This window comes from Mustela nigripes, chromosome 4 (genome assembly GCF_022355385.1).
Source record: "Mustela nigripes isolate SB6536 chromosome 4, MUSNIG.SB6536, whole genome shotgun sequence".
In the NCBI taxonomy this organism is placed as follows: Eukaryota; Metazoa; Chordata; class Mammalia; order Carnivora; family Mustelidae; genus Mustela; species Mustela nigripes.
In genome coordinates, this window is record NC_081560.1 from 42,044,197 (window position 1) to 42,071,213 (window position 27,017).

Genomic DNA, 27,017 nt, shown 5'->3' on the forward strand with positions numbered 1-27,017 from the left:
CCCTACCCACTTTGATTATAATTTTGTTTGCCTTGAAGTCTAATTTTTTGATAGTAACAAACTTTTTTCATTTGATTAATATGTACATGATATGTTTTTTCATCCTTCTATTTTCAACCTGGCTTTATCATTATATTTGAAGTCTTTTTCTTATAGTTGAGTCATGTTTTTTAATCTGTCTATATTATATTTTTATTTGTTATATTTTATGACTTATACATATGTAATTATTAATCTGTTTCAGCTTCAGTCTTTTATTTTTTCTGCTTATCTTTAATTTTTCATTTCTCTCTTCTTTTCTCTGCCTTCCTGTGGGTTATTTGAAGATTTTTAAATTCTATTTTATCTATCCTTTTTGAATGTATCTCTTTATGTAGTGTTTTTAGTGGTGGTTGTAGCTATGTATTAGAAATATTACCTATACATAACTTCTACAGTCTATTGCTGTTATCATTTTACTAGTTCAAATAAGTACAGAAACCTTATCTGTCTTTTACATCTCTTTACCCTCATTGCTTCTCGGCCTTTTCGCTAATATCAAGTGTACCTCTCTTTACCCTTCCCCTTTTATAATATAATCATCTTAAATATTTCCTATACATCCATTTAATACCACATCAGACAGTACTATGATATTCCTTTTAGTCTTCAAACTTATTTTTATTCAAGAACTTGGGACGCCTGGGTGGCTCAGTGGGTTAAGACTCTGCCTTCGGCTCAGGTCATGATCTCAGGGTCCTGGGATCAAGCCCCACATTGGGCTCTCTGCTCAATGGGGAGCCTGCTTTCCCCTCTCTCTCTGCCTGCCTCTATGTTTACTTGTGATCTCTCTCTCTGTCAAATAAATAAATAAAATCTTTGGGAAAAAAAACTGAAGAAGTTTATCTTATCTATTTTTAAAATTTCTTCCTTATGTTCTAAGATGCCATCTTTTATCATTTCATTTCTGTTTAGAGAATTTTCTTTAGCCATTCTTTTAGGCTACGTCTGCTGGAAACATACTTTACTAGTTTTGTTTCATCTTTTATGTCAAACTCCCTTTAATTCTTGAAGGTTCTTTCTTTCTTTATTTATTTGCCAAATATAGGCTTCTAGGTTGACAGTTTTTTTCTTTCAGCATTCTGGTCTTTCACAGCTTCTGATGTGAAATCTATTGCCAGTTGAATTGTTTTTCTCCTTTAGGTAAGATTTTTTTTTCTTCCTTGTTGCTATTTTATATATCTACCTACTTATTTATTTATTTATTTATATATTTTAGTTTTCACAAGTGTTCACGAATGTGATGTTTAAACATTTTTAAAAATGTGATTTGTCTTGGTGTGGATTTCTTTGTTTTTATTCTATTTTTGTTTTGCTCAGCTTTGGTTTCTTCTTTTCTCTTTCCAAGACTTTAGTGAGAACAAATATTAGATCTTTTCTTATAGTCCCAGAGGTTCCTAGGGAACCTTATTTATTTATTTATTTATCAAATCTGTTTTTTCTGTTTCCCAGATTTGGCAAATTCTATTGCTTTGTCTGCGAGTTCTTGGATTATTTTCCTCTATCTCTTCAATCATCAGTTAAGCCCATCCATTGAGTTTTAGTTTTGGTTATTGTATTTTTCAGTTCTGAAATATTTGGTTGTTTCTTTCTTATATTTCTTTCCTGAGACTTTTTGAGTTTTTGTTTCTAGCACATTCATAATTTCTAATTGGAGCAATTATTCTAATTTTTTGTCATCTCATTGTTGGAATCTCTTTTTTTTTCATTCAGTTTGAAATCTTTATAGTTCTTGATATGATGAGTGAGTTTCATCATATTGGACATCAATGTCCATCAGCTGATGGATATTTGAACATTATTTTATGAAACTGTTTTTTTTTAAACCTTAGTTTTAGTGGCCTTCTTTGGCATCACTCCAGCAAAGAAATGAGGATGTCTGCCATCTAGTTATTGCCAGATGGGTATCGAAGTCCTGGTTTCTCTCCCAGCCTCTGCTGATCCCAAGGTAGAGGTATTTATTCCTCATTACCTTTGAGTGAGATCAGAGTTCTGACCAACTCTGATCTCTACAGATACCACTGTGTGGATAGCCTGATTACCCCAGAGTGGTAATGAAAGCCCTGACTCCTTACTAGGTCTCCTCTGACATTAACACACTGGGAAGGGGAAAGAATGGCTTATTGCTGGTTGGGGTAGAAGTCCAAGCTCCTCACATAGTCTATACTGACACCATGGAGATAGAGAGCTTCTGTTGGCTTTCTGTTGCAACATCTTAGTGGGTGAATTAAGATGACTTGTTAAAAGCTTAGAGAAGGTTGAAGTCCAGGTTCCCAATTTAAACTTTGTTAGTGGGGGTGAGACCTTATAGGTTTTTGTTGTCTTCTGTGGTATTTGGGTGAAGAGAGAATATTGTTTATAACATTTTTATGTATTCCCAGGCTGCTAATTTCCTGGAACTTTAGGTAGAGAGAACAGGCTTTTGTCAGTCTTTTTTTGTGTCTGGTTTGTTAGGTATTTCTGGTTGTCAGGATCTTTAACTCCAAATCTCAGAAAATGAAGTAAAAATAAAGTCCAGAAAACACATCACCATGTTGTTCTTTGGGTCCTAAGATCCCTAGGTGATTTGCCTTCTCTCTACATTTCAGGGTCTTCTTATGTTTGATTTATATAATTTCCAGGAGAAACAACAAAAAGTATATCTACTCCATCTCGCCCAAAGCAGAAATTCATATTATTTAACTATTTATATATTGCTTTTCATTTTTGTTCTGTTCAAGTTATTTTCTAATTTCCCATATGATTTTTCTCTTTGATCTATTGGATATTTGGTATTATGTTGCTTAATTTCCAAGTAGTTGGGTGTTTCCCAGATTTCTTTATTTAAATTTCTTTTATTTATGTTTTTTAGAAAGGGAAAAAAGACAGGGGAGGGGTAGAGGGAGAGGGAGAGAGACAATCTTAAGCAGGCTCTGTGCCCAGTGTGGAACATGACATGGGACTCGATCTCATGACCCTGAGATCCTGACCTGAGCTGAAATCAAGAGTCAGATGCTTAAAGGACTGAGCCACCCAGGTGTCTTTCCCATTTTTTATTCTGTAAGTATTTTTCAAGGTAATTTTCAGTAGTAATGACTGTGTAGTATACACCTAAGATCTAAGATGAAGGAAGCTGTTTTCTGCACCAGCTTTCTTTGTATCCCAGCTACACTTCAGAGACACTCTTCTGTTCTTGTTTCCTGTGATGACTATCTGTAGCACCCTGATGTAAGTACAAAAGTTAAAAGACAACTGATTTCTTGAATCTTCAATTTTAGTTAATGTTGACTTATTCTGTGTAGGTAAGATGAGGATTTATTACACTAGTTTAGGGCTATATTTAGAACTTTAGTAAAACACTTGTTTCTTGTCCCATTATTTTCTAACAGTATGTTCTCCAGGACATGAGCTAATTTTTTTTTCTTTTTACTTATTCAAAGATACTGAATAATTAGCAGTTTTCAATCTCCTTAATGTTATGGAAGAGTAATCATAATAACATAAATAGATAGTATCATAAAGGATGAAGCAAGAAAGAATCATTCAGTCTTATTTCACATTGCATAGATACAGTATGGAGAAAATCTAGTTATGCTTGCAACCTGATATGGTACTTCAATGTTGAAATGAATGTCCATACTTTTTGTGTTCATAAGGAGATTAATTTTTCCCAAAGATAAAGAGTTAAATTTGGAATAATATATTTTGAAAAGGCAAAGCATTTAAGGCTTAACTACATGCCGGCATGTAAGCTCTAATCCGCCAGCACTCCTGCAAGATGGTTATTGTTAACATCATTTTAGAAATGAGGTGGCCAAGTTTCAAAGGTTGAAGGATTTCTTTGAGGATATCCAAAGAGTCAGAGGATAACAGAGTCAGAATTTGAGTTCATTTCTGACTTTAAAGCAGTGCTTTCTTATTATATCATGCTAATTTCCAGAAAGGAATATAATTCTAAATTTAGAACATACATTTAATATGGTAAGTTTTTATACATGGATGATAAATACGTAAGAATATATATTACAATTTTTTATATAAGGTCAAGTTTGTAAAAGTGATAAAATAATAAATTTATACTTTTTGTTCATGGATAGATGTTTATGATGTTTGGTGTTGTGTATTACATTAACATCTTATGTAATATTATTGAAAACTAGATCTAGCTATGTGTTTTTTACATACCAAGGGGAAGAATGGAGGGGTGATGACCAACATATTAAAAATAGTGCTGGGTGGTTTTTGCTTTCACTTTGAACTCTATTTTTATTTTATTTTTTATTCTTTTCCCAATGATCTTGCATTATTTTTCCCAAATCTATAATTTTTTCCCAATTTTTTGTTGTTTTCTATTGTTGTTCTTTTCCCTTTTCTTTAAACTTCACAAAGTGGTTTACAGAATGGGAAGAATTGGTTAATTAAACCTGTTTGGTCAAAGTTTTAATGGGCACAGGAGCTATTATTCCATATGTAGTTGGTTTTATATTTTTTAGTCTGTGTAGCAAATAAATTCAATAAATGAAATGTTATGAAATATTCCTGTAAATCATTGTATTTTTCTGTTAATCACCATCATGTTTTAATTATATGCTAATTACCTATTTTATAGCTACTGTTATTTATGTTATAGAATTGATGACAAGAATATATTGCAGAGATGGTGATCATAACAAATTTTTGTAGATGTTCACTAATTCACTAATTAGTAATATACAACTTTAGTTTATTGTGTGTGTGTGTGTATATATATATATATATAATTTTTAAATGATGGTTTTCCAAGTGAAATGATTTAAATAATCTTGTCAAAATTTATAATGTCAAAGGAAACCATTATAAAATAGTATTTTGGAAAAATTATTATGAAGATAGGATCTTTTCTTCTATCACCTTTTTTTGTTTTTGTCTTTGTAGGTGATTATAGCCTTCTGGTATCGCATATTTGTGGGAATAATGAATTTATTTGGGCTAGAAGCTAAGACCTGCTGGAATGTCACCAGAGTAGAACCTTTAAATGAAGTTCAAAGCTGTGAAGGCATGTTTCTTTCTAAAATGTTGCTTTTTGGTCATTAATTGTATATATGTACATATATGATATTTATTAAGTTGTTACAAAGTTATAGGTTAGTATTTGCTCTTGGGATCAGGTTGACCCAGGTAGACACACACCTCACCCTCATAGAGTTTACACATAGGAAGAGGATTGGTAGTTATACTTGTGATGGATATTACAAGTAAGAAAATGAGGTTGTTAAGGTTAGCAGTAAGGGAGAAGTATCTAAAGAATAGGAACAAGAATATTCAGAAGTCCCAAGATGAGAGAAAACTGAAAAAAGGCTAGACTTCTGGGAGCAGAGAAAGAGGGAAAAATGTGAAACGATACCGGGCATGTAAGCGAGGGTCAGAAAAGGGAAGGCCACTTGCAGACTAAGATTTTCTCTTTCATTGAGGAATTTTCACAAGTTAGTATTTTAAAAACATTATTTTGCCAGATATATGGAAAAGATATTAGTAAAAGACAAAAGTGGGTTCATTGATAACAGGGGGAGACTGGTATGCTCTCAGCAGCTGACTGCAGGACAAATAACTGGGAAATGCAATATTTGGGAGATTTTAGAAGCAGAATTGACAAGATTTGGTAATCGATTGTTGAGAGAGGGGAAGGAGGGTGAAGTCATGTAACACTGGTTTCTTCAAATGGTAAAGGCATTTTAAAAGTAGCAGGTTTGATGATGACAGCTTTGTTACAAAGCTGTCATCATCAAGACAGCATGGTACTGGCACAAAAACAGACACATAGATCAATGGAACAGAATAGAGAGCCCAGAAATAGACCCTCAACTCTATGGTCAACTAATCTTCGACAAAGCAGGAAAGAATGTCCAATGGAAAAAAGACAGCCTCTTCAATAAATGGTGCTGGGAAAATTGGACAGCCACATGCAGAAAAATGAAATTGGACCATTTCCTTACACCACACACAAAAATAGACTCAAAATGGATAAAGGACCTCAATGTGCGAAAGGAATCCATCAAAATCCTTGAGGAGAACACAGGCAACAACCTCTTCGACCTCTGCCGCAGCAACATCTTCCTAGGAACAACGCAAAAGGCAAGGGAAGCAAGGGAAAAAATGAACTATTGGGATTTCATCAAGATCAAAAGCTTTTGCACAGCAAAGGAAACAGTTAACAAAATCAAAAGACAACTGACAGAATGGGAGAAGATATTTGCAAACGACATATCAGATAAAGGACTAGTGTCCAGAATCTATAAAGAACTTAGCAAACTCAACACCCAAAGAACAAATAATCCAATCAAGAAATGGGCAGAGGACATGAACAGACATTTCTGCAAAGACGACATCCAGATGGCCAACAGACACATGAAAAAGTGCTCCATATCACTGGGCATCAGGGAAATACAAATCAAAACCACAATGAGATATCACCTCACACCAGTCAGAATGGCTAAAATCAACAAGTCAGGAAATGACAGATGCTGGCGAGGATGCGGAGAAAGGGGAACCCTCCTACACTGTTGGTGGGAATGCAAGCTGGTGCAGCCACTCTGGAAAACAGCATGGAGGTTCCTCAAAATGTTGAAAATAGAACTGCCCTATGACCCAGCAATTGCACTATTGGGTATTTACCCTAAAGATACAAACGTAGTGATCCCAAGGGGCACGTGCACCGGAATGTTTATAGCAGCAATGTCCACAATAGCCAAACTATGGAAAGAACCTAGATGTCCATCAACAGATGAATGGATCAAGAAGATGTGGTATATATACACAATGGAATACTATGCAGCCATCAAAAGAAATGAAATCTTGCCATTTGCGACAACGTGGATGGAACTAGAGCGTATCATGCTTAGCGAAATAAGTCAAGCAGAGAAAGACAACTATTATATGATCTCCCTGATATGAAGAAGTGGTGATGCAACATGGGGGCTTAAGTGGGTAGGAGAAGAATAAATGAAACAAGATGGGATTGGGAGGGAGACAAACCATAAGTGACTCTTAATCTCACAAAACAAACTGAGGGTTGCTGGGGGGAGGGGGTTTGGGAGAAGGGGGTGGGATTATGGACATTGGGGAGGGTATGTGCTTTGGTGAGTGCTGTGAAGTGTGTAAACCTGGTGATTTACAGACCTGTACCCCTGGGGATAAAAATATATGTTTATAAAAAATAAAAAATTAATTAAAAAAAAAAGTAGCAGGTTTGAATTGCTACAGTAGTTTGAAGTACCTGGGAGACCTCAAAGTGGAAATGTCAAGAGACCACCTGCCTGGACACATATAGAAAGTAGAAAGTTCTGGTCTGACTCCAAACCTGGAGTCATCTGTGTACAGACGATCATTGGAGCCTTGGAAGTATAAGAACTTCCTTAAGGTTTCTCGTATGAGACCTGGCAATTTTTGGATGGAGTCTTTACGGTTTTCTATGTAAAGCACATTATCTGTGAAGAGAGAGCGTTTTACTTCTTCTTTTCCAATTTGGATGCTCTTTATTTCTTCTGTTGTCTGATTGCTGAGGCTAGGGCTTCTAGTACTATATTGAACAGCAGTGGTGAGAGTAGACATCCCTATCGTGTTCCTGACCTTAGGGGAAAAGCTCTCAGTTTTTCTTCATTGAGAGATATCTTCTGTGAAAAGCATTTCATATATGGCTTTTATGATATTGGGGTATGTTTCCTCTATTCCTACATTGTGGAGAGTGGCTAAAACTAACAAGTCAGGAAACAAATGTTGGCAGGGATGTGGAGAAAGGGGAACCTTGTTACCCTGCTAGGAAGAATGAAAGCTGGTGCAGCCACTCTGAAAGACAGTATGGGTGTTCCTCAAGAAGTTGAAAATAGAGCTACCCTATGACCCAGCAATTGCACTACTAGGTATTTACCCCAAAAACACAAATGTTGTGATCCAAAGGGGCACCTGCACCCCAATGTTTATAGTAGCAATGTCCACAATAGCCAAACTATGGGAAGAGTCCAGATGTCCACTGACAGATGAATGGATAAAGAAGATATAGTATATATATACACAATGAAATATTACTCAGCTATCAAAAAGGATGACATCTTACCATTTCCATCAACATGAATGGAACTGGAGGGTATTATGCTGAACAAAATAAGTCAATCAGAGAAAGACTATTAAATGGTTTTATTCATGTGTAGAATTTTAGAAACAAAACAGAGTATCAGAAGGGAAAGAGAGAGAAAAATAAGACAAAATCAGAGAGGGAGACAAACCCTCTTAAGAGACTCTTGACTATAGGAAACTAACTGAGGGTTGCTGGAGGGGAGGTGGAAGAGATGGGTTACCTGGGTAATAGACATTAATGAGGGCACATGATGTAATAAGCATTGGGTGTTAATATGCAACTGATAAATTACTGAACTCTGCAACTGAAATAATGATACACTATGTGTTAACTGATTGAATTTAAATAAAATAAGTAAAAATATTTTTAAAGAATTTTTTAAGGAGAATATGCAGACCAAGAAAAGAAGAGGGCCTATGACAGAACTTAAGGTGATCCAACAGGGAAGAGGGGTGGTGTGTCATGAAGTTATTACAACAGATTGAAAAGGAATGGTCAGAGAAGTAGAAGGAATCACAAAAGCCAGCCTTCAGATCTTGGCTCTATCAGTTATACCTGAATAATTTTTAGCAAGCTATTTAAATTTTCTGTGTTCTGTTATCTCAGTAATATTTTCTTACACACACACACACACAGGTTTATACATGGGATATATTAAGAATTCAGGTTTGTCCATACATAGTAATGGATCAAATAACTTGGTCATCTCATGTAGACTAAATGTGCTCCTTGACGTCAGGGGCCATATCTTATTCATCCTAAAACCTAGCAAAGGATAAAAATAATGCAGTAGGTTTTCTCCTGTAACGCATGCAGTGACTCCACAGAGAGTTCTAGACACTGAACAATAGCATCACCTAAACAAAGTGAAGCACCAACTAATCATTACAGTATAATAATACCTTAGGTGAGGGGAAAGTACTAATGTAACTATTAAATAGAGTGCTGCTCAGCACTCTGAACAGCAAATATTTTCAGCAAGTTCATGAACCCTTGATTACAAAGCACTGAGATAATTATGCCCGATTGCTTTATAGTCTTTTATTCATTAAATACTGAATAATCTGTGTCTTTTTAAAGGATTGGGAGACCCTGCTTGCTTTTATGTTGCTGTGATTTTTATTTTAAATGGACTAATGATGGGATTGTTCTTCTTATATGGTGCATACCTGAGGTAAGATTACTGTATTAAGAGATATTTCAGTGGGCTTATAAGGACTGGTTGCCATTTTCTGATTAAATGATGAGGATAGTTATGAGATTAATTGATTAATAGGAAATTTTATAAATTTATTTTTTCAGAAACTTAGCTAATGTCATGCAATCAGAAACTAGAGCTGTCACTAAAATATCTTAAAGGCCTCTCTCTTACCCTTGTGGGGATTTTTTTTAAAACTAATTAAGATTCCTTAACAAAGTTTTTAATGAGAATACTTCTAGACAATATGTAAAATTATTATAATGTTAGGGGAATCTTTGGTTGGCATTAGTGGCGGGTTATTTCTAATTTTAATGTCTGTACACGTGAAATCAAGAAAGCAGTAAAGGAAAATTTGTGTATCACTGTAGCAGACACTTATATCTGATAGCCTGTCTTTGTTGTTAATAGTACCACAATTTGGTTTGGGGTAGCAATGTGTCCAGTCTCAGATGATAGGCTAAAGTTAATTATGACAGTCATATATTTTGCTTCCCACTCTCCATTGCTTCTTGAGATAGGCATATGAGCTAGTTTTTCCAGTGAAAAATATGGTGAAATCGGTCATGTTTACACCTAGGAAAGCATTTGTCTGTCTCACAAAAGGACAGATTTCCATTGCCCCTTCTCTGTCTCCTGCTTTTGAACTTAAGTGTGTTATACCTGGGGCTGCTGCAGTCATCTTGTGACCATGAGGGAAAGGCCATAAACATAACATAAGTCTTCCCTAATGTCCTTGTGCTGCTGAACCAGTGCCAACAGACACTTACCTTTCATTTTCTTGTTGAATGATATAATAAACATCCATGTTATTTAAGCCACTTTTGTTAGGTTTTGTTTCTTGCAGCAGAATATATTCCTAACTGATCATCAGCTTTTTTTATAATGTTATTCTTGAACTGCACAACATTTAAAGTTAAAAATCTAGATCTAATCTTTCAGTAAGTATTGAGTTTTCATATTGGGTTTTTGTAGAGTTTATGTCTATATAGACATTAATGTATATATACACTTCTTGTTTTAGGAAGTTTTCAGCATAAAAATACTAGCATAGTACCAATAAAAAATTGTGACATTGCAACATTGTACCAGGTATCCTATCTAGCACAGTAAGTCAAGAAAAAGTAGTAGTAAGTATAAAGACTGGAAAGCTAGAAAAAAAGAAACAAGTGTCTGTCCTTAAAAGCAGATCACATGCTTTTATGTAGAAAATTCAAAAGAAACTATGGATAAAGTATTAAAATAATAAGAATTAAAAATTTTACCGAATACAAAAATTAGTATGCAGACAATATAAATCTATACTTTGTTTTTAAGTGAAAATGTAAAAGGATGTCATTTAGAAAAGTATTGAAAGCATAAAGTTTTTGATAAATATCTGACAAGAAATATGTATGACCTCCTTTTCCTCTTTGGGAAAATTGTAGAACTTTATTGAGAGACTTTTGGGAAGATCTAAATAAATGGAGATATAACTAACTATAAATAATTCATGGATTAGAAGACAGTATTTAAAAGTTGAGAGTTATTTGATTTGTAGATTCAATACATTGCCAATTTTGTTTGCCTTGGTAAATACCAATTTTAAAATTGTTCAGAAATGCAAAGGGCTTAAAATAATGGAGACATTCTGAGCAAGATAGGAGGACTAGCTTTAGTAATCATTTCTGTATTATAAAACTGATGTAAATAAGGCAATGTGATTGTGGCATAGGGATTAGACAAGTAAATCAGTGGAATAAAGCAGATCTCAGAAACACTTGTCCCATTTAAAAACACTTGGTGTTTTATAGGGTGGATATTGTACATCAGTAGGTAAAGACCATTTTCTCAATAAATGGGGCTGGAATAATTGGAAGATCATAAGAAACAAAGAGAAGTTAGAACCATCTGGAAATTAAATTCTAGTTAGATTAAAAAATACAAAAGATAAAATTATAAAATGCTCAGAATGTTATATGGAAGAATACCAGCAACTTGAGGTAAGAAAAGATTCTTTTGAACTTAAGAAAACTTAAGAAAAGTTTTGCCATGAAGAAAAATACTAATAAATTTGGTAGGAAGAATTTAAGCTCCTCAAGATACTATACAATGAAAAGATACTCCACAGACTGGGAAAACATTGCAAAGTATATACCCAACATGGTATCCAGACATTACAGTCAATAATTCAATGACTTAATTAATTTATTTAATGCTTACTGTGACCAGAATCACTACTCTAGGTGCCAGGAATACAAACAATCTCTGTCCTCATGGAATATATATTCTAGAGGGTAGGCAAAGACTAAGAAGACAGACAACCCAATAGAAAAGTACACAAAATATTTGTGATCAGACATATACCAGAAGAATTCCAAATTGCCAATAAACATTTGTAAAGTTGACCACCATCACTAATTATCAGAAGAATACAAATTTAAACCATGACATACTATTTTATATGTACTAGATTGGCAAAAGGAACCTTTATCCATGGCAGATGGACATATAAATTAGTAGAATTATTTTGGGAAAACGGTGCATAATTTAGTAGAGTTGAAGATGTAGATATCTTCTAACTCTGCAATTCCTATTTAAAGTTTATAGACTTATAAATAAAGGAAACAAACTTGGTGGTTGCCACTGGGAAAGGGAGTGGGGATGAGCAAAACAGGGGAGGGGGAGTGAGAGATACAGGCGTCCAGTTATGGAATGAATAAGTCACAGGGAGGAATGGTAAAGCATAGGGAATATAGTCCATAGCATTGTAATAGCATTATGTGGTGGCAGGTGGTAACGACACTTGGGAGCATAGCATAAGTATAGAGATGTTGAATCGTTATGTTGCATACCTGAAACTAATGTAACGTTGTGTATCAATTATACTAATACATATAGATATGTAAGTATACATATGCCTAAGAAACTTTGTACATATACACCAGGAAGTATGTACAAGAATATAACAGCATAGTTTGTAACAGCTGCAAACTGGAAACAACTCAAATGTCTAACAACAAAGAAATGTACACATTATAGTTCGTTAATAGAGTGGAATACTATACAGTATTGAGAATGAGTGAGCTATAGCTACACACATCAACATGGACAAATCTTAACAACATAGTGTTGAATGATGAAGGTAAGCACAAACTTAAAAGATGCATCTTCCATTTGTATAAAGTTTAAGAATGATTAAAGTTAAGAACGATTATCTATATGTGTATAGATGTGGTTATGTTAATAATCACAAAAATCAGGATAGTGGCTCTCTGAAGGGCCCATCATTCATAGAGTATTTATTATCTTCCAAGTGTGAAGCTGTGGATACAGTGATGACAACATAAAAGAAAAGGCAACTTTAAGAAATCATTTTCTTTTCTTTTCTTTTCTTTTTTCAGTGTTCCAAGATTCATTGTTTATACACCACACTCAGTGCTCCATGCAGTACGTGCCCCCCATAATAATACCCACCACCAGGCTCACCCATCTCTCTACCCCATCCCTTCCAAAACCCTCAGTTTGTTTCTCAGAGTCCACAGTCTCTCATGGTTCATCTCCCTCCCCCAAACTTCTCTCCTCCTCATGTCCTCCATGTTATTCCTTATGCTCCACAAGTAAGTGAAACCATATGATAATTGACTTTCTCTGCTTGACTTAATTCACTCTGCATAATCTTCTCTAGTCCTATCCATGTTGATACAAAAGTTAGGTATTAATCCTTTCTGATGGATGCATAATACTCCATAGTATATACGGACTATATCTTCTTTATCCATTTGTCCATGGAAGAGCATCTTGGCTCTTTCCACCATTTGGCGACTTTGGCCATTGCTGCTATGAACATTGGGGTACAGATGGCCCTTCTTTTCACTACATCTGTATCTTTGGGGTAAATACCCAGTAGTGCAGTTGGAGTGTCATAGGGTAGCTCTATTTTAGTTTCTTAAGGAACCTCCTTGCTGTTTTCCAAAGTGACTGCACCAACTTGCATTCCCACCAACAGTGTAAGAGGGTTCCCCTTTTAAATACAACAAATTATAAAATTCAGATTACTTTATATGTATACTTTGTATACTTATACATTCAAGATTAAAACTTTACATGCGTATTTCTGAAATTTTGGCATTATTTTATATGGTTTAGTACTATAGCATTTAAATATGACTTTAAATTCTAAGGTAATTTTGTAAAGCACTGTATTTTATTAATTATTAATGTATACTCTTTTTTTAACAGTGGTACTCAACTTGGAGGTCTAATTACAGTTTTGTGCTACTTTTTCAACCATGGAGAGGTGAGTTTTCTAGAAAATAATTTTTAAGATAGAAGGGGCTGTACAGGAACAAGGAAATATATTCATCAATACAATATATAATTGAATGTTATTTAGGACTTAGCAATATTTTATGTTAATAGTCATATTTTAATCATGTTCGTCCACATCTTTACATAATTAGAATTTATGATGTGAAATATCTTGCCTGATTTTTAGTGTACCTATATTTTATAGAAAAATCAAATACTGTATTTTGTTGAAAAAGGAAATATTGTACCTACCTGTTGAGTTCAGGGACTTTATATAAAACATTATCTCATTTACTCCTACCACACTTTTATGGAAGGTGGTTATTATCCTTATGAGTAGAAGATATGAAATTGAAATTTATAGTTGTTATGTTACTCATACAAGATTCCAAATTCAAAATCTAGTGAAACTGAGTTTCAGTTCTCCATCTGTCTGGCTCTAAAACCTTGCTTCCTACTATTACATCATGCTGCCTTATCAATTACAATTATACAACATGAGGAACTCAAAATAGAAATTTACTATCCTAGTCACATGGGATATAGTTCACCTGCAAATAACTCATAGAAACCTATCTAGAATATGTTAGATTCATTCAGCAATATACAGAATATGTAACCTGTGCCAGATCCTGTTTGGGGATGAGATGTGGCAGTGAAAAGTGAGAGTATGACTACTAGCTTTTGAAAACAAAATAGGTAATATGTTGTGGCACGGGTTACATAGGATTGAAGTTTTTATCCATTACTTCTAGGAAAGGTAAATAATTGGTGAATTTTAGAAAATCAGGCAAAGGAATCAAAGAAATTATACATATATAAATATATAAATTTAAGCAAATGCATTGTCATTTACTAATATGTTCATATAAAGACAAAATCTTTTCTTTGAGTATGCCAGATGAATTAACTTTCTTATACATACCATAATTCATCTTTTAAAATTTAGTTTTGGTTTCTTGGAAGAGGAGTAATAAGAGTTTATAAGAGTTTTACTTCTTTCTAGAATTTTAGAATTATTGATATAAAACTTTTATAGTATTTTTGGGGCTCCTGGGTGGTTCAGTCGTTAAGTGTCTGCCCTTGGCTCAGATCATGATCCCAAGGTCCTGGGATCGAGCCCTGCAGTAGGCTCTCTGCTCAGTGGGAAGCCTGCTTCTCCCTCTCCCACTTCCCCTGCTTGTGTTCCCTCTCTCACTGTGTCTCTCTCTGTCAAATAAATAAAACCTTTATAAAAAAATACTTTTATAGTATTCTCACTTACATTTTAGAAATAATTAGTTTTAAAGTCTATATGAAGTGTCAGTACTTTCATTTATGTATCATATTAGTGATTTCAAAATACTTTCAGTTGTTTTTAGAAATTTACAGTTAACTCTTTTAAAGGTATATTTCACAAATTCAGAGACAGTCTTAATTACTTGTAGTGTGTGTCTATACTCATTAAACTTGTTATGTATGAACTCTCTTGGTGTTTTTGAATGCCCTAAGTGATACCTGGTTAGATTTTTTTCTGGGCATACATACATGCCAAAGCCCTGTGATGCCAGAGTCCTCAGTGCAGAGCTGAAATGTGGATCTGGTTTTTCATTTCCCAAATCCTCATCACTTCTGTAACTACCACCTTTTTTTGTCCTTTAGGTTTTCTTACGTCTGGCGTTCTTGTGTCTGGTCTTGCTAGTTAATGGCTCTCTACCTAATGCCTATATGCCCATTAAGAGAGCTCCAGAAACGGAGAAGCTATCCCAGGCATTCAGAAACTAATGAGCCTCGTTTTAAAATTATTTGAACAGCCTGCTCATGACTTCTAGATTAATGTTTATTGCAATGGAACATAAAATGAAGTAAATATTTTATTGATTTCAGGCTACCCGCGTAATGTGGACACCACCTCTCCGGGAAAGTTTTTCATATCCATTTCTTGTACTTCAGATGTGCATTTTAACTTTGATTCTCAGGTAATTTTATTTATAAAATAAATATAAATAAATTATAAGTTAAGTTTCTTAAAATATACTTCAACCTATTAAGTTATAATTATTAAATTTAGTTTTCCCTTTTAGTTACTTTAAATAGAGTATCCAGTTGAGAAAATAATCTAAATTTACTATGTAAAAAATTTCTTTCCACTGAGTCTAGACTGCACATTTTAGGTGATCTAAGTTCCTGGAAAGATGGTTTATTTTCTAATTTTAGGAAGTGATTTTAGTCTGACCAGTTGGGGTTTCATGGAATGAAATGTGTTAACTATAACATTTAGGATTGCAGCCTTGAGTACATAAGCTCTGTAGATTAGCCAAAAATCACTTTGTTTGGTAAATAAAAGATAACTGAGAACTTAATATATTTTGTGATAATATCACTAAACAATATGAACATTTAAGTTTTTTCATTTGAAAATTTATATATCATAGTATAAGGATTTATCAAAAATCTAATACACCTTTTATAAAAAAGAACAGCTACAGTTTTATTATTTACACAAAATGTTTACATTTCTTTTTTCATTTTCTAAAAGACTACCTGTGGTAAAAGATGTTGGTTAATTGATACATCTTTCCATTGAGGACTGGACAGTTTATATATATATATATATTTTTTTTAAGATTTTATTTATTCATTTGACAGAGATCACAAGTAGACAGAGAGGCAGGCAGAGAGAGAGGAAGGGAAGCAAGCTCCCTCCTGAGCAGAGAGCCCGATGCGAGACTCGATCCTAGGACCCTGAGATCATGACCTGAGCCGAAGGCAGCGGCTTAACCCACTGAGCCACCCAGGCACCCTGGACAGTTTATATTTTTATTTTTTATTTTTTTTTTTAAGATTTTGTTTGTTTATTTGACAGACAGAGATTACAAGTAGGCAGAGAGGCAGGCAGAGGAAGGGAAAGGAAATAGGCTCCCTTGCTGAGCAGAGAGCTTGATGCGGGGCTCCATCCCAGGACTCTGGGATCATGACCTGAGCTGAAGGCAGAGGCTTTAACCCACTGAGACACCCAGGCGCCCCAGACTGGACAGTTTAAACTTCAATATGCAGTAGTTTGTAACTGCATTCTAGAATTCTTTTTCAGTCATTATTTTAATTTTTTTTTCTTTAAAACGTTCTCATAGTTGTTAACTGAATATGGCACCAACACTTAGAATTTTCTTCGTTGCTTTTTGAAATCTAAAAGCAGTGGTATGTAAAACTGTTGCTGCTTGTATAGGCTACATATTTGGGGATATGCAGGGTCAGTTCTCACTATTTTCTGACCACATTGCTAGAGTATTAAATTTTTAATATCATGCATAGTGAAAGGAATAGAAACTTTAATGTTTAAGGTATCTTATTTACTGATAAACTAGTTAAAATATTTAAAGCTCTAAGTAAGATTGTTTTATGCTAAGTTTTTTGTAACCCAGTTATATGCAGTTCTTTTTAATGGGCTTTAAATTTAACTGTATTTTGTTATCTTACATCAAAGGTAAGTGGTCATTAGATTTCATCATTTTTCAGTTAGTTTTTCTGTTTAGTGATAGATTACTTTTATGGTAAAACTTACCGGTATCAATTCTCTCTATTAAGGACCTCGAACAATAATAGAAGGCATTTTATTGCACTATGTTTTTCCAATGTTGCTTTTATGCTTCCCTGGCAGTTTGCTCAGTTTATACTTTTTACACAGGTAAGATGATTTTAAACTAATTTAAGTTGAATGAAAGATGTACTTAGTTGTTTTTTAGAAGTTTTATAATGTCATTATGTTTCTGCCCTAGTAGATTTTCAAAATGTGGAATAATTATGAAGTTTGTATATGTGTATGATTTTTTAAAAAATTATATAAATCTACATTCTATTAATGTATTGGTTTATCTAGGCAGATCTTAATGATCAACCTGCAAAAGACTTTTTCCTGTTAATTTAATTCAAAGTTTTTCTTGTGTGTATTTGAGATGATCTCTATATATTTGCCTGTAGATCTTCCTTTTATCTTAGGAATCATTTTGGATGCAAAGTTACACAACATGGTAAGGGCAAAGCCTCCTCTTCATGGTAAAGATTAGTATCTGCTTCTAATCTAGCTAACTGTTGGTTCTTTTGTCTGAAGAATAGGGTCTTTAAGGACACCATTTCTCAGAGCTTCAATCATGACATTACTTGGGTGAATTTGAGGCCATGTCCTGTTTCCCCCAAAACAACTAAGTAGCTAATGGCAAGAAACAGAGCTAGGAAAGTAGTAAAATTTTGATGAAATTTCATGATATCCAATTTCATGTTAGAACTCCTTTCCACCTAACTAACCAACACTGATAATAATAATGTTCTCCATTGGCAGTGAGAAATTGTGCCAAGAAGGCTTGTGCTGCTGGTTAGTTACAAAAATTAAATTATAAATTCAACTTAATTGGTGCTGCTTGTTTAAAGTATTCTCTCTGCTTTACTTCCTTATAATTGGCCCTTCCAGGTTGTAACATGGAAAGTCTGTGGTTTCCATTATTTGCTCATGCCAACGTAGATTTCTAATGTGTGTCAGTTCCTTGCAAGCACATTTATTAATCCACTGGTTCTAATGACACTGTTTAAGTAGCTGTTTGAATAATTTTGATATTGCTTTAATGATTTTCTCTCCATTCAAAAGATGTGCTAGGCTTTTAGTTTTCTTCTTTGTTTTTATTCTTTAATTATTGAGATGTAATTGACAAACAACATTTTGTATGTTTAAGGTATACAATATGTTGATTTGATACATTATTATATTTCAATATGATTACCACCTTAGTGTTAAATATATCTATTACGTCACATAACTCATATATTTTTTGTGGTGAGAGCACTTAAAATTAGTCTCTAAGTAACTTTGAAGTGTATAATATAGCATTGAATATAATCACTGTGCTCTGTGTTAGATATCTAGAAATTATCCATCTTCTAGTTGCAAATTGGACCCTCTGTCCAATGTCTGTTGTATTCCCCCACCCCTCAGCCCCTCATAACCACAATTCTACCCTTTGTTTCTACAAGTTAGGCTTTTTAACATTCCACATGTAAGTGATACCATAGTATTTGTCTTTCTCTGTCTGACTTACCTCACTTAGCATAATGCCTTCACGGTCCATCTCTGTTAAATTCTATGTATAAGTAACAGGGAATCAAAAATTAGCATACAGAAGAGTTTTATGTTCAGTTTCAATTTTATGTTTTCAATGCACAATGCACTCAGCTCTGATTTCAGGATCAAAATTGGTCCAAGACCTGAACTGATTGAAAACTCTTTTCTGTTTTCTGGGAAAAAAAAATTCACCCACCCTCAGACCTACTCACCTTGAGGCTAGTATTTGCAAGAGCATGTTGAAACCTTCATCTGGAGGGAAGAAGAAAAGTTCATTTCTACAGTTTCACAGCAGAATGTTGACTCTGTTACTTGTATCTAAATGAGAGGGCTCTCTTTTCAACCAGCAATTCAAATAACATTTCAGCAACTGAGCAGAATTTTCACCCATGAATGTTTCTCTTAACCAGGGCTTATTTGTGATTCTTCTTTTTTTTTTAATATAATTTTTTATTTTTTATAAACATATATTTTTATCCCCAGGGGTACAGGTCTGTGAATCACCAGGTTTACATACTTCACAGCACTCACCAAAGCACATACCCTCCCCAATGTCCATAATCCCACCCCCTTCTCCCAAACCCCCTCCCCCCAGCAACCCTCAGTTTGTTTTGTGAGATTATTTGTGATTCTTAAGGACAGTGGTCTAGACTTAGATATCCTAACAATATTGTTCTATGAAAGAAAAGGAAACTAACATATGCTATACTTCAGTTTAGAGTTTATTTCATTTAATCCTCAAGGAGTCCAGTCAGATGGATATTACAGATAAAGACACAAAGGCTCAAAGATTAAATTAAAATCAAGTTCTGTCCAATCGCAAAGCTCCAGCATTTTCCAGTTTATTTTTTGTTGCAACTCTAAGGCCTTTGAACTCTTCTCTATTGAAAGTTATACACTTGGCTAAATTACCTTACTTCCTTGCTAAAATGCCTTCAGGTTTCATGCAGCATTAATAAAATAAATATGCATTTGAAGAATATTTCTGTACCTTTTTGTGAAACTATAAAACTATAATTAACTGAGTACACTGTGTTATCTAATGCTTTCTTATATAAGTACCTATATGACACATTTTTCATGATTAGTATCAAGATTAATTTTCTTCTCAAGGTGAATTTATGAACTTCCTTTTAACAAACTGCAGTTATTCTATTAAATGGACTGTATTCATTAGGAGACAAGCAGAAAGCAACTGCATTTTTTTCTCCTGATACCTCTTAAAACCTGTGTTCTAGACTTGTTTCTCCTCCACCCCCCAAATTTAGATGAAATCTCAGGAGGTTCCATACATATTTTTTTCCTTTTCATTTTGAAAAAAGTATCATTTCAGTAAAAAAAAATCTTTCTGAGTTGTTTTTTTTAGATCTTTAAAATTGTTTGTTTTCTGGCCATTAAAATGATACATATCTATTTATTTAGTTCTTGCTTAATTTCCTTCAATAATGTTACATAGATTTTTTAGAAATCTTAAAGATGTTTCATTAGATTTGTTTCCATATATAGAAAGCAATTAGATAACAGAGTACATTCAAATTTCTATTTTTGTTGCATATTAAAAGATTGAGTATTTTGTATTTTTAGGTATTTAGTCCTACATGTGTTAATTAGGCAAAATAGGTTAATTTTGCTATTGAATTTTTTATATATCTACTATTTTTGTTTGTTTCACTTACTAGAGGAGGAGTGTCTTAAAATTTTCGACTTAACCAATGATCTGTTGATGTCTACTTTTAGTTCTGCAAATTATTACTTTAAATATTTTGATCAATATTATGATGTGCACAATTGTTAAAACATTCTTTTTATTTTTATGTAATGTGTCTTAAAATTTTTTAAGTGCATCTTTGTGTGTGTAATAAGAACACTTAACTTGAGACATCCCCTCCTCACAGACTTGTCAGTGCAGATAGAGTACAGTATTGTTATCTACAAGCACAGTGTTGTGCAACTGACCTCTAGAGTTTACTGATACTGCATAACTGAAATCGTATATGCATTGATTAGCAGCAACTTTCCATTTCTTCCTCTCCACCTAGCCCTGGCTATCACTATTCTATTCTGTGCTTCTGTGAGTTTGCTTATTCTAGAGACCTCATAAAGTGGAATCATGCAGTATTTGTCCTATAACTAGCTTATTTCACTTAACATAATACCTCATTCATATTGTTCAATATTACAGGATTTAGCTCTTTTTTAAGGCTAATGATAGGTTGTTGTATTTTTATGACACATTTTTAATCAATTTATTCACTGAGTGTGACTTAGGTTATTTCCACACCTTGGATACGAATAGTGTTACAGTAAACATAAGAATGCTAATCTCTTCAAGATTTTATTTTCAGTTCTTAAAATTAAATACATAGGAATGAATCAAACACCTAGGAATGTGATTCCTGCATTATAGGATAGTTCTATTTTTTATTTTTCTTACAGAAATTTTTTAAAAAGATTATTTATTTATTTATTTGAGTGAGAGAGAAAGAAAGAGATCATAGCAGAGAGGGAAGAGTGGAGGGAGAAGCAGACTCCCCACTGAACAGGGAGCTTGATGTGGGACTTGATCCCAGGACCTTGGGATCATGACCTGAGCCAAAGAAGACACTTAACTAACTGAACCACCCAGGTGCCCTGTTTAGAATTTTTTGAGGAAACTTCATACTGTTTTCCATAGTGGCTGCACAGTTTTGCATATGCAACAACTGTGTGAAAGAATTTCCTTTCTTCCACATCTTCATTATTAATTGTTGCTTGTTTTTTGATAATAGCCATCCTAATGAGTATGAGATAACACAGCATTGTGGGTTTTCTTTTTAATTTTATTTTTTCAGTGTTCCAAAATTCATTGTTGATGCATCACACCCAGTGCTCCATGCAACACGTGCCCCCCATAATACCCACCACCAGGCTCAGCTGTCACCCCCACCCCCTCCCTTCTGAAACCCTCAGTTTGTTTCTCAACATTTACAGTCTTTCATGGTTCATCTCTCCTTCCAATTTCCCCCAGTTCACTTTTCCATTCCTTCTAATGTCCTTCATGTTATTCCTTATGTTCCACAGGTAAGTGAAACCATATAATTGACTTTCTCTCTTGACTTACTTCACTCAGGATAATCTCCTTCAGTCCCATCCATGTTGATACAAAAGTTGGGTATTCATCTGGTGAAGCATAATATTCCATTGTATATATGGACCATATCTTCTTTATCCATTCGTCTTTTGAAGGGTGTCTTGGCTTTTTCTGCAGTTGGTGATTGTGGCTATTGCTGCTATGAACACTGGGGTACATATGGCCCTTCTTTTCATTACATCTGTATCTTTGGGGTAAATACCCAGTAGTGCAATTGCAGGGTCATAGGGTAGCTCTACTGTTAATTTTTTGAGGAATCTCCACACTGTTTTCCAAAGTGGCTGTACCAAATTGCATTCCCACCAAGGTTCGCCTTTCTCCACATCCCCTCCAAAATTTGTTGCTTCCTATCTTGTTAATTTTGGCCATTCTAACTGGTGTAAGGTGGTATCTCAATGTGGTTTTGATTTGAATTCCCCTGATGGTTAATGATGATGAACATTTTTTCATGTGTCTACTAGCCATTTGTGTGTCTTCATTGGAGAAGTATCTGTTCATGCCTTCTGCCCATTTTTTGACATGATTATCTGTTTTTGGGGTATTGAGTTTGAGGAATTCTTTACAGATCTTGGATATCAGCCCTTTGTCTGTAGTGTCATTTGCGAATATCTTCTCCCATTCCATGGGCTGCCTCTTTGTTTTGTTGACTGTTTCCTTTGCTGTGCAGAAACTTTTTATCTTGATGAAGTCCAAAAATGCTCATTTTCGCATTTGTTTCCTTTGCCTTTGGAGACATGTCTTGAAAGGAATTGTGGCCGATGTTGAAGAAGTTGCTGCCTATGTTCTCCTCTAGGATTTTGATGAATTCCTGTCTCACGTTGAAGTCTTTCATCCATTTTGAGTTTATCTTTTGTGTATGGTGTAAAGGAATGGTCGTTTCATTCTTCTATACATAGTTGTCCAATTTTCCCAGCACTATTTATTGAAGAGACAATCTTTTTTCCACTGGTATTTTTTCCTGCTTTGTCAAAGATTATTTGACCATAGAGTTTTGAGGGTCCATATCTGGGTTCTCTACTCTGTTCCACTGGTCTGTGTGTCTATTTTTATGCCAGTACCATGCTGCCTTGGTGATCACAGCTTTGTAATAAAGCTTGAAATCAGGCAACGTGATGACCCCAACTTTGTTTTTCTTTTTCAACATTTCCTTAGTGATTCAGGTTCCATATGGTTCCATACAAATTTTAGGATTGTTTGTTCCAGCTCTTTGAAAAATGCTTGTGGTATTTGGATCAGGATGGCATTGAAAGTATAGATTGCTCTTGGCAGTATAGACATTTTAACAATGTGGTAGAACATGGTCCTCTCAGAAAAAGTATTTGACAAAATACAGCATCCTTTCCTGATTAAAATTCTTCAGATTATAGGGATAGAGGAAATGTTCCTCAACCTCACAGAATCCATCTATGAAAAACCCACAGTGAATATCATTTTTAATGGGGAAAAGCTGAGAGTCTTCCCATTCAGATCAGGAACACGACAAGGATGCCCACTCTTGCCACCATTGTTCAACTAGGAGTCCTAGCACTTCTAGCACAGCAGTCAGACAACAAAGAGAAATAAAAGGTATTCAAATTGGCAAAGAGGAAGTCAAACTCTCTCTCTTTGCAGGTGACATGATACTTTATGTAGAAAACCCAAAAGACTCCACCCCCAAATTACTGGAACTCATAGAGCAATTCATAATGTGGCAGGATATAAAATCAATGCACAGAAATCAGTGGCTTTCTTATACATTAACAATAACACTATAGAAAGGGAAATTAGATAATTTATTCTATTTACTATGGCACCAAAAACTGTAAGATACTTTGGAATAAACCTAACCAAAGAGGTAAAGGATCTATACTAGAGGAATGACAGAACACTCATGAAAGAAATAGAAGAAGACACAAAAAGATGGAAAAACATTCCATGCACATGGGTTGGAAGAATAATCATTGTTATCATTGTGGTTTTGATTTGTATTTCACTGATAATAAATGACACTGAGAATATCTGTTAGCTATTTGCATATCTTTGGTGGATAAATACCTGTTCAAGTCCTTTGCCCATTTTTTAAATAAAGTTGTCTTTCCTAGAGTATTATGAGTTCTTTGTATATATTTTGGATATTACGCTCTTATCAGATATATGTTCTGCAAATATTTTCTCCCATTTTGTACATTGCTTTTTTACTCTGTTGATTGTGTCCTTTGCTTCCAGAAGCTTTTAAATTGGATTCAATCTTACTTATCTGTGTATCTGATAAGGGATTAATATCATTAAGAAGATAAGAGGTATCAACACTATATAATTGTTGATATAATTTTATATCAACACTTGAGTGTTGGAGAGGATGTAATAGGAAGGGAGTGAACCCTTCTGCTTTGTTGGTGTGGATTTAAATTGGCCAGCCACTATAGAAAAGACTCTGGGAAGTTCTTTAAAAATTAAAGATAGAACTATCATATGATCTAGCAATTCCATTTCTAAGTGTATATATCCAAAAGAAATGAAAACAATATCAAAGAGATATTTGTACTTCCATGTTTATTGCAGCATTGCTCACACTAGCCAAGGTGTGGAAACAACTAAGTGTCAACAAATAAATGCATAAAGAAAATGGGACATATATATCTCACATACACATAAACACAATGGAATATTCTGCTATAAGAGAGAAGGAAATCCTGCCAGGTTTGACAACGTAGATGGTTGTTGAGGGCTTTGTTCTAAGTGAAATAAGTCAGGCATAAAAAGATAAATACTGTATCATATCACTTATATTTGGAAACTAAAAAAGCCAAACTAGCAGAAACAGATTTGAATGATGGTTATCAGGGTGTGGGGGTGGAGGTTGGGAAATGGGAAGCTACTGGCCAAAGAGTACGCTCTTGGGATTAGATGAATGGGGGCACCTGTGTAGCTCATTTGGTTAAGTGTCTTGATCTCAGGTCAGGTCTTGATCTCAGGGTTGTGAGTTCAAGCCCTGCTTCTTTGGGTTCCACGCTGGGTGTGGAGCTTAAAAAAGAAAGAAAAGAAAAAAGATGAGTTTTAGGGATCTAATGCAAAGTGAAGTGGTTATAGTTAACTATTTTTTATGTACTTGAAAGTTGCTAGGAGAGTAGATCTTAAATGTTCTTACTGCTAAAATGAAATGAGAGTTTTGTGACATTATGGTTTCAGCTAACACTGCAGTGGTAATCACATTGTAATAGATGAGTGTATCCAATCAACATGTGTACACCTTCAACTTATATGTTATTAGAAGTCAGTTATATCTTAATAAATCTGGGAAGGGGGGGAGTAATAGGAGGGCCCTTGGTAGAGATTCTAGTAAATAATTATTTATTCATAATAAATTCATAATAAAAAGGGTAATATTCCATTACCAAGAATATTACCTGGAGCCACTTAAACCTACTTTGTCTATTTTGGGGAGAGGAAGTGGGTAGTAGGATATTTAGGCTGAGAGAACAAGAAATGACAAAAAGTATGAGAGTAAGATTTTAGCCCTAAACTTCCAAATTCTGGGTAGCTGATCTATAGAACTTATAACAATTTCTGCATCCTCTGACTCTGAGATTTGATGGTAGCTTTTTGCTGTGCTGAGCTTGTTTTATGAGGCAGTTGATAATGTGTTGAAGAGAGGTTTGCTGAGCAGTTTGTCTTTGCCCATTTTTCCCTACCAAGTCAGTTCCCTTAGGGTAGAGATACCATTGTTACTCTAGTATCCATTGAAGGAATTTGAATTTATAGCACTGTTTTTAAGAAAAAAACTATTTTAAACTCCAAGCAACTAAAAAACTATATTCAGGTAAATTGATTATTACTTCAAAGTATTACCATATTCAGCTGTTTAAAACAAACATCTCCTTGGGATTCTTGGGTGAATTACTCATTGTTTCTGTACTTACAAATTTTTTGAACTGTACAGTGAACCCCTAACTTCATTACTACTGAATGTTAAATTGCATGGGACTTTTCTCTCCAAAGGGCCAAACAAAAGAATTCCTGGGCCCAGTCATAATAATGACTGTGACTGCAGTCTTCTAAAATAAAAGAAATGATAATACTGTAATTAGCAGTAGAGCTCTGCAACCTTCAATTTAATAAAATATAACCCAAATAAAATATTGGGTACTTGGAATCATAGAGCATATCGCCTTTCCACCCTGGCTTCTTTCATTTAGCAATATGCATTTAAGGTTTCCCCATGTCTTTTCATGACTTTGGATAGCTCATTTTTTTATACTGCTGAATAATATTTCATTGTATGGATATACCACAATTTGTTTACCCATTCACCTCTTGAAGGACATCATGGTTGCTTCTAGTCTTCAGTGATTCTATAAACATTTGTTTGCAGGTTTTGCATGCATGTAAAATTTTAACTCAAGTGGGTAAATACCCAGGAGTGTGATTGGTGGATTGTATTGTAAGGCTACGTTTAATTTTAAAGAAATTGCCAATTTTATCAGGTTTTTAAATTTAAACCATTGTAATAGGTATATAGAAGATTGTCCTTGTTGCTTTAATTTACAGGTGCCTAAGGGAATATTACATTTACCAGCTTTACATGTGGTTATTTGCTATCTGTATATATTCTTTGGGTAAGGTATTTGTTCAGATCTTTTGTCCATTTTTAAAAATTGTTCTATTTTATTTATTTTTAAAAAAAGATATTTATTTATTTATTTATTTGACAGAGACCACAAGTAGGCAGAGAGGCAGGCAGAGAGAGAGGAAGGGAAGCAGGCTCCCCGCCAAGCAGGGAGCCCGATGTGGGGCTTGATTCTAGGACCCCGGGACAACTGACCTGAGCCAAAAGCAGAGGCCTCAACCCACTGAACCACCCAGGCACCCCCTTTTGCCCATTTTTAAATTGGGCTATTTTCTGGTTTCTGAGTTATAAGGATTCTTGATATATTTTGCATACCAGACCTTTATCAGATATGAGCTTTGCAAAGATTTTCTCACAGTTTCTTCCTTGTCTTTTAATTTTCTTTTTCTTTCTTTCTTTTTTTTTAGGTTCACTAAATTTATTTTAAAAATCATAAAACGTTTCTTACAAAAGAGCATTACATTCTGCACACTGCTCTGAATAGATGCCAGGGACAAATGGACTATTGTTACTTTTCCTCTCTGTCCCACCCCCCAAAATGTTACAGTGACCACAAAGCAAAGTGTTCACAATAAT

General features: G+C 34.4%; 1 protein-coding gene across 1 annotated transcript in view; it reads left to right on the forward strand.

The window, feature by feature from the left end:
* DPY19L2 (dpy-19 like 2) overlaps positions 1-27,017 on the forward strand; it is a 94,714-nt gene that overhangs the window by 10,501 nt on the left and 57,196 nt on the right. The window contains exons 5-9 of the mRNA XM_059396584.1: positions 4,933-5,053; positions 9,209-9,302; positions 13,548-13,605; positions 15,483-15,574; positions 17,181-17,280. Of these exons, the coding sequence (XP_059252567.1) occupies positions 4,933-5,053; positions 9,209-9,302; positions 13,548-13,605; positions 15,483-15,574; positions 17,181-17,280 (465 nt within the window). The remainder of the gene's footprint in view (positions 1-4,932; positions 5,054-9,208; positions 9,303-13,547; positions 13,606-15,482; positions 15,575-17,180; positions 17,281-27,017) is intronic.